Below are 12,557 nucleotides of genomic sequence, written 5' to 3'. Positions count from 1 at the left end.
TGCAAGGGTCARTGGGATGGCATGGGGATATCACAAAAGCCGTGATTCCTCGATTTCTCTACAGTGATATCCTTTGAGCTGCAACACTAGTTTAATTCTTCCTGCTTGTTTGCTTTGCTTTTCAATTGGGATGAGTCACTTATGCTAATAGAGCTGGCAAGGAAGTTACAGGGAGAATTTCTACTCTTCCTAAAATGTTACCAGTCTCTTATTTTCATGGAGTTTTATGGCCTGTCTCCTATTCAGTACAGTTAAAATTAATTTCATGCCCCAGTTCATTCCAATGTTTGCGATTTCAAAAGCCTTTAAGTCCTATTTAACTGCCTTGCTGTGTTCTGTTACCCGTCTGCTTGGGTCCATTTGGTTCACCTATGAAGGCAGGCTTTGAGCAAACCTGCTTAATTTTGTATGCTACGTCTGCTGCATGAGCTAAAGCACTGCTGAGTGGTTTGTGCCGAAGACCTGACCTACCTTAAAATCRTCTGTGGTTTGATGTGTTTGAAATACTGGCTTTGTTGGAGGAAAAGGCTCTGCCACTCTGTCATCAAGAAAGAAGAGAGCGAGGCAACGTTTAAAGTCCCCCTTGTTTTGATGGGGACAGCGTGGGCTATCTTTCACGGTGTGAGTTGCTTGGCTTTGCGACATGCTGCCAGGCTCCTTCAGGATGTACCGCGGCCCCGAAGATGGCTGGAGGCCACTGGAATGATTCCGCACAAGTTTAGGGGGTCTGCAAAGTCTTCTCATTGCTTTTTTTAGACATTGCTGAAATACAGCAACAGATGCAAAGGACACCTAATTCTCCACTAGTTAAGCACCATTGCATCTCCTCTGGGTCTCTTCATTGCAGTATTTTGCCAGCTGGACGTACAGGGATGAGAGCTGCCCCTCCTATCCCACCTGAGCAATTTTACTTATTCTTCAGACGCCTGGCACCCAAGGTATTAACCTTCTTTCCTCTAAGTGTTTGAGAAATGACAGGATGTTGTTCACATGAGCAGGATCAAATACCTGCTGTCTACCTGGAGAGAGATTCTCCAAGGGGGCCTTCATCTCTCCTTCAGGAGATTTTGACTCAGTCGGCCATGAAAAACAGCCCGGTAGGACTCTCCTCCCTCCCTTTCCCAAGCAGTCACGTTGAGATCATAGTCTGTGGGATTTGTGTTTGAAAGCAAAATATGAGCTTCTGAACCTTGAAAAAGCACACAGAAGGAAAACTGAAAAGCCCAGGKTAAGTATGCGCAAGAGGCTGTTTGCTTCAAACCTGTTATGCTGAAACACAGAAATATTGGGGTGAAACCAAGCTGTGTTGCCTTGAAACGCTTGCAGAGGTGTCAGAGAACCAGGGTCTGAGTGTGCAGTCACAGCAAACGGATTGAGGTTTATGTGGTTCTGGTTTTCTTGCGCTTCTAGATCCAAGGACAGCAAAGCTGTGTGTACTGGCAGTACTTGCACATTTATGTGGCTGACTGCTGCTGATGGCTTTTCTGGGGGATGAACCTTGCTTCTGCAGAGCTGAAATCATAAGTCCAAACTCTCAGACAGGTTTAGGGGCTTCTGAATAACTTTTCTTTTTCAAATGCATCTTCCTTTTTCCAAAAAGAGCAGAACAGCTTCCTTCTGAAAATCTACTAACTACAGCCTTCCAAATCACTTGTCACTTTGTAAGATTTAAGTCATCTTTTCATTACTGGCTGTTTTGTTTTCGGGTTTTAGTAGCAATGGATTGCTTCTAAATTCATAGTACAAGCCTGACATGTAACACAAATGCTCTTCCAAACCCTGTCACTACTAGCACATTCTCTTTCAGGTCTTTTTTATTAAAGCTTGTAGACATTTTCCTCATTAGAAATTCACCTAGCAGCTCCCCGCACATCCCATTCAAGGCTTCTCGTCTCTTTTATTCTCTATTTCTATGTGCTAGGGCAGAAGTATTACCTTGTGATGAATGACTAAATGACGGAGACGCATGCTGCAACCTTTTCCCTGTTTCCCTTGCCAGTGCCAAGGCAGGTGCTGGTTTTGTGTGGGCCACGCTGAAACACTTGGGCTTGCAGTATCAATGTAGGCTTTAAGGAAAGGCAAAGGCATAGGATGTGTGCCCGACTGTGATCGCCAGAAGTGCTTCTGCGCTCGCACTTGTCCCGCCTTGGTCCTAAGCTCAGAGATGCTAAAGAGGATGGACATTAATTTCCAATTTGATGTTAAGAACCATCATTGGGAATGTAATAGCTGCCCAGGGGAGTCATTTGAGCATCTCAGTGGGAACATTTTCACCAGGGGATGGCCCTGCAGGGAATGGGACAGACTGTGCTGGGACTCAGCCGTGATAGGCTTTGATAACAAGGATCCCAAGTTTCCCAAGGCATCTCCTCCTTGGAGCACAACAATCTCACATGGACCGCCAGGTGGATTATCAGCACAAATTTTTCCATGCCGCTAATGGATGAATTCTACTGAATTMTACTGATGGTGTGGGAGCTCTGAAGCATTTTGGACCTGCGGGACATGATTTGGGGAAGCTGGCAGACCTCTGAATGGCTTCTTTCCCTTCACTATTGTTTCTGGGCACTAATTTGGCTTGCCTGACTGTACAGCCAAAGTTCCATACCTATGTCGCTCCATTTTCAGTGGCACTAAGGGTGTTGTTGGTTTAGTCCATCCCAATGCTCAAAGGCTCTGGAATGAGTTAGCTAAAGATCATCTTCTCTTTTCTTCCCCAGAAAGTGTTTCTGAGTGTTGCAAGGAAACTGCTCCAAACAGTTGGCTTTCAGGGGAATGTGACTTGCCTCGGGGTTAATAGGTTATACTATATTCCCAGGTGCAGCTGTGTGCTCTGGCCATTTCAGAGCAAGGAAATGAATGAGTGGAATGACCCATGGAAAGGATGACCTGCTCCCTGCCCTCTCTGCAGGCCATCTTGCGGCCAGAGATGTAGGAAATCAGAGACTGCCCTGAGCTGCAGCATGTCGCAGGAAAGCTCAGGATCAGGCATACCTGGAGTCATGGGAGGCACCCGTTCCTGTTCACACGAGCACTTCTCTTTTGTTACTTCTTGGTCGGTTTAACCTTGGGAAGTTCTTGCTATGCTCCATGGATCCCGTGATTTAAAGATCTCCAGTCTTACTGGCAGTGTTTTGTTTGGTTCGAGTTGCCAGAAGGCTTCTCAGTTTCCGGCCCTTGCCTGCATGATAAATCTCACTGTGCAATTGGTTTGCCAGCTGCTCACAGCCTCGTTCCCGTCACTCTTTGCAGGCTTGATCCCTACTTTGTTTGCACTGGCTGTTTGATGAAAGATGTTCCTGTGTAATTAAATACCCGTGATTAGTTTTGATCAAATAGCAAACCACTTTTCATCTCTTCTTGCACTGGCTCAAGGTCTGTGCAGGCAGATTTGGCCAGGTGTGCTGCACTACATCGATCTATCTATCCTTGGGAGCCTTATCCTAATGTTTTGGCAGCATCCACATATATGTACACACCAACACGGACACACATGCGTGCGCACACATCGTTTTAAGATCACAACCTCCAGAAGGATTCCAGCCAAGTAATTCATGTGGACCTGAGCCAAATAACTCAAAAGTCAGAGTTACGGGTTCTCTCCTTGACTGGCTCCATTGTGAAAGCCAAAAAAACAAAAACAACCTTGTGCCAAGCCAGTTAAGGTGGAAGTGGCTGCTTTCAGAGGGCTTCCTYGCTCCCTTTGCTTTGCGTGGAGCGCGAGATGTATTTTACGTAGGTGCTCGGCGGTTTGGAGATTGGCTCTGGGAACTGGGCTCAGGTGTGCCTGGCCCTTGAAGCAGGGGATTCGCCTCTCCCAAGAGCCACTGCCATCCCCGACTTGCGAACATATGGGCCTCCCACGCGAAAAACCCAAGAGTGCCCACAGCCTCTGTAGCAGGCACAGCTTCTCTCGTCCTCCTGGGATGGAAGATTACTGCCAGTTGAGTTCACCAGCAGCAAGAAGAGACAACCTTGAGGCGTTCGCAGAGCAGTTAGGGAGGAGGAGAAGCCTTGGGCTCCGGCACTTCTCGTGCCGTAAGGCCATACCCCTTAGCACGGAGTTGAGCATGGCTCTGAGCTGTAATTTCCAGGGCTCTGTCCGGTGGCTGAGTGCTTGGTGCTGTTGCCTTTATGCCCCTTGAGGGGCAGATTCCCACCTCCCCAGGCTCTGAGGCAGAAGGGCTGGAGATGACTGTTTCTGGGGATCTCCAGTACCCCTAAAATTCAGTGTCTCTTTACAGGAGACCGAGGAGGTTGTTTAACATTCACTGATTAATTTTCCCCCTCTCCTCGGAAAGGGACGGTGCAGAGGAAGTGTAGGAAAAGCTCCTCTGGGGACCAAAGGGCTGGATAGCTTTTGGTATGGAGAAGGTAAATGAACATGGTGTCCTCAACCTTGGAAAAGAGCTACCTTTAGAGGGAAGTGTTGGAAATGTATAAAATTGGGACTGTGCTAGAGCAGGTGAGTGGGAAATGCATATTCCTTGTGTCATAGCGGCAGGTGCTAGGGGATATTAAATGAAATACCAGGCAGAAGCTTTAAGCTCACCAGAAAAGAAGGGCTTTTTTCATAAATGCATCAGTCAGCCGTGGAGCCTGCAGCCGCAAGGTGGCAGGGAGGACAAAAATGTGGATGGACTCGAACAGCAAGTAAACAAACTCACAGAAGGGAGGTTCATCAAGGGCTGTTGAACACAAAGATGTGGATACGCCATCTGGCAGTCCCGAAACCCCAGATTGCCAGAACCTGGGAGGGCTCGACGTCTTGCTGTGTCCATCCGAGCTTTACACTTGCTCCCTTAGCAGCTGCCTGAGCACTGCCAAGGACAGGACGAGGAGCTAATGCTTTGGCCTGAACCAGAACGGTGTGTGGTGCGTCTTGCTTCTGCAGCACAGCAGTACTTAAAACCGGCCACAAGAGTCACTGTTGCTTTAGCTAAAGAGCCTCTCTACCCCCATGCTTTCTGGTCGTGAAGTGCTTGACTTCAAGTCACCAAGGCCATGCAGGTCTCCAGATATCCTGCTTTTCCCATGCACCACCAAACTGCAGGTGGGGAGTTGCAAGGGTTTGGGCCCTTGATGAGGATGACGAAGGAGGGTCGGCGCGTTACAGCGGTGACCTTGCTGACGTGCTGCTCCACGTCGTTATTTCTGTGCGAGGCTCGAGCTCTGCTAGCGGACAGGACAGCCTTTACCTTCCCGGGCTGTGCCGCAGGARTTTTGCTTCACTGTTTGATTTGCCCAGGGAGCACAGCATGTGCTTCTGAGACATGTGGCCCGAATTAACCTCTCTGCAAATGGTTTCTAAGTAACAGCAGTACATGTATCAAGATAAACTGTGAAGCGTATTTATATTTACCAAGATTGTATTAACCTTTGAAWGGTTGACCTTACACAAAAAAAAGATAAAGTGACAAAAACATTTAGGGCATGAGGGGGCTTTGTTGTTGTTTTTAATCCTTTCACTCTTTGATTACTTCAGCCCTGGTAGTGGTAAATATGCGCTTGCTTTCAAGGCATTCCTGATTTTTACAGCTGCAGAGCCATTAAGTCTTTGCCTGTATTAGTATTCTCAAGGTCAGCCGTAATGCAAAACTCGAGACAACACATCAGCTGGGTAAGAGCCTCTAATTTTCTTCATTTACTCTCCTGTCTCCTGAGAAGTTTTGCGGCAGACCAGGCAGCAGCAGTGTCGAAGCCCCTGCCTTGCTCTCGGAGGTTGCCCAGGCTGGCGCGTGAAAAAGAGGACCGGGCCCTTGAGCGGCTGCAGCTGAAATCCCATTAGCGGGCGCGAGCCCGTCTCGCCCCGGCTCCCTGCTGGAGCAGCTCGGCTGGTTGACAGCCGTGACGCACCCTCGTCGGAGCGCATTGGCGGCTCAAACTGCTGAGCTGCTTTTCTCCCTCGTGCACGCTGGTGGGGTGAGGCGGAGAGGCTGGAGCGGTTTGCTGCCCGGGGGGCGGGTTTGCTTTCCGCTGTGCATGGGGGCAAAGCCGCCGTGGGGAGCCGCGCGCTGCAGAGCGATGCCCGTGGGGCAGACCGAGCAGCGACCCCCTGGGAAATCGTGGGAGCGCTTTAATAATCACGAGATCATGCAAAGAGCGTCAAATACTGGATGCTTTTTAATTTGCCTTTTGATTAGCAACCTTTTCATGCTTTTCTGTTGTGTTTTCCCCTCGCCCTCAAAGGGAGCCTGGGGTGTCGTATTCAGCTGAAATTCCCAGCACCCCAGGAGGCCGGTGGCTGGGGAGTAAGACTGGGGCCCTGCTAAAGTTGTCATCATTAGCATCACTGCAGCAATTTCCCAAAATCACAATTTCCACTGAATTAGAGTAAACAAACAAACAATGGGAATGTGTCTTTTGGGCGCAGTCTCCCATCGGAGTTTGTTCACACTGAATGAAAGCCGTGGAGCAAACGCTGGCAGACGGGGTCCCTGGAGGGAGGCATCGCTGCCCGCTGCGGCACCGGAGCTGGCYGAGGAAGCTCACCGGGCGCCCCGCGAGGAGCCGGGGCCCCGTCTGGAGCGCTCGGGGTGAAGAGATGCGAGCGGAGGAGAGGCTGCGGGTGGCGGAGGTGGCTGCAGGGCCGACTGGTGCCCGGGGGCCAGCAAACGGTGCTGGATGCAGCTGGACTGACCTTGCCGCCCTGCAGCTCCGCGCCTCGGTTTCCCTAACTTTTAAGGCAAGTGACTGCTGCTTCCCGGGCGATGAGTGGTGAGGTTTAATTCAGCGGTTGCCTGCAAGCCGCTTTGAGGCTCTTGGGTGGGTGTGCCGTGGACAGGGAGACAAAAGGCAGCGGGATTGTGTGATCCCGCAGGGAGAAGCCTTTGGCAGYGATGTTTGTTAATACGTCTAATGAGGCGGCCTCCGCTCGGTGCAGTGCAGCCCGGAACAGCAGTGGGGCCTTTGTGAGCGTGCTGTCGAAAAGGAGCAACGGCAGAAGAAGCCCCTTTGCAGGGATTTATTATTTTTTCCCCTCTTGATCAGTGGCACCTTGATTTCTGRAACGGAGTCAAGGGACGTGGTTTGATATTCAAGCCCTTGCTCAAAAAATCATTGCAGATCCAAGTGCTTGCAATCCGGGGGGACGCAGAAGCCTTCAGCCTCGTCTTTGACGCGGGTGTGAGTGCTGCTGGCGCTCCTGCTGCCTGTCCGCGGGAGTACCCAGGGATTTTGGGCAATGTGCGCTAATGGCTTGAGCTGGGCTACGGGAATCCGCTTCCAGCCGTTAGCTGCTGGTTTCCATCTGTAGGAGAAGTTGCAAGGGCCACTTGCTTGCTCTGCCTTGGAAATCAAGGTCTATTTTTGCATCAAAGTGTTCAAGGCAAAGTCAAAGAGAATGAAGATGTAGCGCGGCTTAGCCGGTGCTTGGGGACTCTGCGGGTGTTCAGTACTTCTGGTAACTAATTAAGAGGGGAAACCAGAAGGTTACAAAGTCTTAATGGTACAATTCAGGCTAAGAATCAAATCCAGTGTGTTTCTTCCGTAGTAACCTAAAGCACTTGGGTGGTGCCTGGGGGTCCTGGCTGGCTTACGGGGCCCCTGTGCGGCTCGCGGGCCGCAAGGGACGTGGGAGGGAGGGGAATGAGGAAGCAGCCGGGGTGTATTTTCATTTTGCTAAATCCTGCAAAGCATGCCCGCATGAGAGAGACTGTTAAGTTCCTGATCCGTAATTACATAGTGCAACGCAGGCTTTAATCGGGATAAAAGTCTTCAGGAAACTCCTTTGCCCCCGGTCTCTACCTTTCACCTAGAGATTTTATTGCTATAAATATTAATAAAAGGAACAACTGAAGAAGTTCAGCGCTTGGGTTTGTGCAGACTCGCGGAGCTTGGGCAGCCTTGCCCGCTCCCTGCCGCTCTGGCGGCATTTCTTTTCTGAGAGGTCATTTCATGCCCTCTTTAAAAAGAGGGAAGGATAAGGAACCAGAGAGGAGTCCGGGCAAACACTGGGTTGTTTGTGGTTGTAGCGGCTGGTTCCTCTCTCGAGGTCCCAATTCTGCAAGCGGCTGAACTTTCCTGGCTCGTTTGTTTGCAGCTTTGTTAGGCACGGCTCCAAGAAAGCAAGAGGTTAGGAGATATGGGCCGTAACCGCTGCTGCAATCCTGCCTTCTTATCAGCTCCCTGGAGCCTGCGGGTGAATAACCCGGTGCGAGCGCGTGTGCGCYGACAGCTCCCTCACCGACAGCTCTGCGGGCCGGGGAGCCGCTGGCCGCGAGGTGCCGCCTGCCCTGCAGAGGTTGGACCCGGCTGCACAACTGGACCTTCTCTTGCGACCCCGTTGCCTTTTTGCAGAACGAAATGTGGTAATACCAAGAAGCAGCCTGGCCCGCTGGTAAATGCAGAGCCACCCGTCTGCACGCGGAAGGATGCAGCGCTGTCTTTGTGCGAGGGATGAGCCGCAGCGCGGGGCCCCGCTTTGGCTTGCGGCCCCGGCCCGTGTCTGCTTGCAGCCGTGGCGTCAGGGAGCCGCGCGCGCTGCTGCAAGTCAGGCCCTCGCTCGCGTCCCCGCTCAGACRGCCCCTTCCAGCCCCGAGAGCGACCGATGCTGACGTCTTTACRGGCAATTTAAACGGCAGTGTCCCCCGGGTGCAGCCTGCGGAGAAAGTGATGGTGCTTGGCCGCAGCGTGTGGCCGAAGGGATGAGCCCTGGGGCTGTCGTGGGGAGAAACGAAAGGCTGCGTTACAGCGCAGGTTATGTAGACCGTGATATCGCAGAGGGAGCAGACCGTCCTGTTGTGGTCACGCTGCCCTTGCCCGCGTGGCGTGAGATGGCATCCGGTGTCTGTGGGACTCCCGTTCAGCGGTGAGCCCCTAAGAAACGATTGCAGGATTGGGAGTTCACGGATTTGGTCCTCCTCCTTAGCCCTGGCTTTGCCAACGGGCCCGGGTGAAGCTTCTTGCTCTTGAGAGTTTATCTAAAGTTTGTCTTTCTCTGAAGCTGGCGCAAGGTCCCCAGATAACTGTATTTACTCATCTGAAGTTGATGCAATTCCAAGTTAAGGTGGAAACTGCTTTGCTGAATCCTAAATTGTGAGTTGAGTGAGCAAGGCTTTGAATTTTAACAGGCTCATTAACTGGATCTCATCTTTTCTCCTTTTCAGAAACCAGGCAATGCGGAAAAAGTTAATTTTGTACTTTAAGAGGAGAAATCATGCACGCAAACAGTGGGTAAGTGATTCCCCTATATCTTCCTTTGAATGTACAAAGCAGAGTAATTCTTTGAAGCCAGAAAGAAAAGGAAGTTTTCGAGCGCAGTCGTGCCGGCGCTCAGCATTTTGCCCGTTGCGTTGTCTTTTTCCTTGCCGTGGCATCTTTTCTGCTAAAAATAAGTTGGAGGCAAGCGAGAGGTCCGTGATTGTGCGGCGCGCAGCACCTCCCTCCACGCGCGCCCCGCGCAGAGCAAACACRTGGCGTTGGCTGAATCGCAGTGGAGCCCTTCATTGATTTCAGCGAGACTATTCACAGAGTAAATGTCTGTTTTGTGAGTAACTGAACCCAAAGAGAGGTGTGAAACAAACGGACTGTACTTCTGATGAATGATCTAAAGGCTAATCCGGCTCTGCCCGGCCGGCCGCAGGACGATGTTCTGGGAATTTGTGGTTTAAAGCAAAACCGAGCCCCGGCCGCTTCGTCTTGGGAGAGCTTTCCTTGCGCGCTTGCTTCCGGTACCCAGCGAGGAGACCGCCGCCGGTTGTGTCGGGGGACRGTGGGTTTTACTGTGAGCCTTCAGAGGCTTTTTGTTCTAAGCCCGCAGCAAACGGGAGAAAGTTCAAGTGGGATTTGCAGAACGGGTAGATTTGCAGTGCTGGCGGTTGCCCGCGGGAGCTGGAGGGAGAAACCCGCCGGTTGCTTCTGTTTTGCGCAGAAGGGCGAATGCCAGGAGCAGGCGAGCRGCCCGGGCCGGGCAGCGCTGGGTGGATTTTGCGGCGTCTTTCTGCTTATGAACGCGAAGGGTGATTCAGCTCGCAGCTCGGCGCTTGGTGTTTTACGTGCACGGTGTAAATATCGGTTCCTGCCTCAGCGGCTCTATTTTGGGGCAGGCTCAGGTGCCAGCGTTAGTGTCCTGTGTTGAAAATGTTGCAGGTTTTATTAATTTCTTTGGTGCTGTTTTTGGACAGAACCGCACTGGCTGGGAGGAATTGTTGGAATAACTAAGYAAGCAGCCCTGGGAAGTGGTTCGAAGGCTCCGCCTGTGAAAACAGCTTTCAGTAGGGCTGTTTACGCAGACATTTCTGAGCCAGTGATCAGATATTTTTCTTATTTATGGTRAATAAAGGCATATTCCTTTTCTTTCCTGTTTTTCCTTTCTTTTTTCCATTTTGTAGCAACCCTCCAAAAGCCACAGGTCTTGCACTTGGACAGTTGTCTCCCATTTGTGTTCAAATGCATGTTTGTTACTTAGTCTTTTTCTTGATAAAACTTCTTCCAGATTTCCAGAAAAGACCTATCAGATGACACGGGCCTTCAGCCCGACCCAGCGCGGCAGCCCGGCGTTGCTCAGGTCACCCCACCAGCCATAAGCGATGACTTCTGCAACTGTGAAAAAGTATCAATATTCCCTTCCTCAAAGCAGAGATTGCAACGTATCATGTGGTTTTATTGGAACCAGAAGGGAACTAAACAGGAGCCGCTTTCTGGTAGAAACGACCAGTTACTGTGCTAAATCGAGAATGAGTTGCTCTGTTGTGAATGTCAAGGAGCTGAGGGAAAAAAGTTTAATTAGGCTGCAAGAGCCCRGTTCCTAAAATACGGCGTGCAGAAAAGTCGTCTGTCATGCAAAATAGGTAAATTTCTGCCAGCCGGTTTATTCAGTGTCCTTGAAAGGGGATTTTTGAGTTTAGGGAAGCATTTTGCCTATTCTACAAAATAGGCAACATACGGTTGCTGAATTTGCAAAGTGAATACATTTGCTGATTCTGTTTGCAAAATGGGTACGCTTAGCTATTTTTCTGCCTATTTTGTAGCAGGCGCTATTTTTAGCGGAGCCCATCTACGTGCTAGCGTTTCTTCCTGGTTCTTTTGCTTTCTGGTGTATCGTCGCAGCCCGGGGCYGGCTGGGAGCAGGGCAGAGCCGATGCCGCCGGTCCCCGCGCGGTTCGGCCGCGAGAGCAAGGCAGGGGGCTGCGAGGGCGCCCGGGGCTCTCCACCGCCTGGACGCTGGTTTCGCGTTCCGGTGCCGCGGAGAAGGAGGAGTTCCAGGTTTGGTTGTGAACGCTCAGCTGTTCCCCCAGGCCTGTGTCCTGCCTCTCCGCGCGCAGCGTGTCCCAAGTTTCCTGAAGCCGGCTCCTGCCCRCTGAAGCCCCTTCCCTCCGCCTGCGGGAACGAACCTGCGGCGGAGCAGGTTCCCGCAGAGCCGGGCTTGTCCCGGGCGCACGGTGGCCGATCCCAGAGGTGCATCATGATCTACCTGCTGTTGAACCCGGCACCGCGGGGGCGCCCGGATGCCCCTCCGCGCCGCTGCTGCACCGTGCGCCCTGGGAGGAGCCGGGTCTCATGGGGCCGGGGAGCCCCGCAGAGGCGGCAGCGGTTGCAGGCAGCAGTCGCAGGCAGCGATGGGTCCRCGCCACTGGGTCGCCCTCCGCGGGGCGACGCTGCAGAGCCTTGCCAAGAGCAGGGAGCAGGGCGCTGGTCTGGCCGTGAAAGGTTCCTCTCCATCGACCAGGAAAACCCAACAGCGGCGATGCTGCAGGCGGGCGAGCTGGGTCGGGTCCGAAGCGCACCGCTTGCACGGCGCGAAGGATCCCTTTGGTCGAGCCGCGGGGTGGGAAGGGGCTTTAAGCGAGCGGGCAGGAGGCAAAGTGCTGGGCTCTGCCACAGCACCGCGCTCTGGCGCGGATTGTGGTGCAAGCCACCCTTCCCTCTCTCGCTGCCGGCGTTTGAGCGTGCGCCTGGCAAGCGTAGCACAGCGTCGCTGGGGACATCGACTGCGCGAAGCTGTTGTCACTTTTCCTATCCAAAAAACGCCGGCTCCTTAAAAGAGGAATTCTGGATAAAATTTTCACCAAAAGGTCCCAAAGAGAAGAGGAACAGGAAGACAAAAAGCTTCCCGCCTGCTGCCGGATGGCCCCAGTGCTTGTGCCAGGCGGCTTTGCTGGGACGGCGGCGACGCAGCTTCCAGCGCTGGCCCGGCCACCTCGGGAAGGGCTCGGTTTCATTCCAGCCGAGAATGAAGAAGCTCTCCAAGCCTTGAAGCTTTTCGGCAGACGGAGCCCTTGCTGTCGGCTCTGCTGGGTGCCGCATCGGCTGGACGGGCTCGTGGAGCCGGAGCGGGCTGCGGGCCCAGTCTGTTTTTCCGGGAAGGCAAACTGTGCGTTTCCAGCTCGGAGGTCTGGAGCTGGGCTCTTTCTCCCGGCTGCGCCACAGGCAACCGGCTGCCTCCCAGCGTTGAAGCTTAATAAACTTTGCAGGGTATTTTTAGCCTCTTTGCCAAATACGACACTTTGAAAGCAAGAGGATATAGCAGATCTTCTGGCAGGATGGGGAGTTTGTTTGTCATCTGGCTGAGACAGCATCGYTTCAAGAGGGCTCGAAACGCAGCATCTGTGCCTCCT

The 12,557-nt window shown here is 52.4% G+C and overlaps 1 protein-coding gene across 1 annotated transcript in view; it reads left to right on the top strand.

Moving 5' to 3' along the window:
* NCOR2 (nuclear receptor corepressor 2) overlaps positions 1–12,557 on the top strand; it is a 222,757-nt gene that overhangs the window by 102,791 nt on the left and 107,409 nt on the right. Inside the window, exon 9 of the mRNA XM_026058822.1 lies at positions 9,108–9,174. Within this exon, the coding sequence (XP_025914607.1) occupies positions 9,108–9,174 (67 nt within the window). The remainder of the gene's footprint in view (positions 1–9,107; positions 9,175–12,557) is intronic.

The sequence above is a fragment of the Apteryx rowi genome, unplaced genomic scaffold (assembly GCF_003343035.1).
Source record: "Apteryx rowi isolate R43461 unplaced genomic scaffold, aptRow1 scaffold_15, whole genome shotgun sequence".
Classification (NCBI taxonomy): domain Eukaryota; kingdom Metazoa; phylum Chordata; class Aves; order Apterygiformes; family Apterygidae; genus Apteryx; species Apteryx rowi.
Note: the sequence above shows the minus strand (reverse complement) of the source record. Positions and strands in the feature narration are given on the sequence as shown.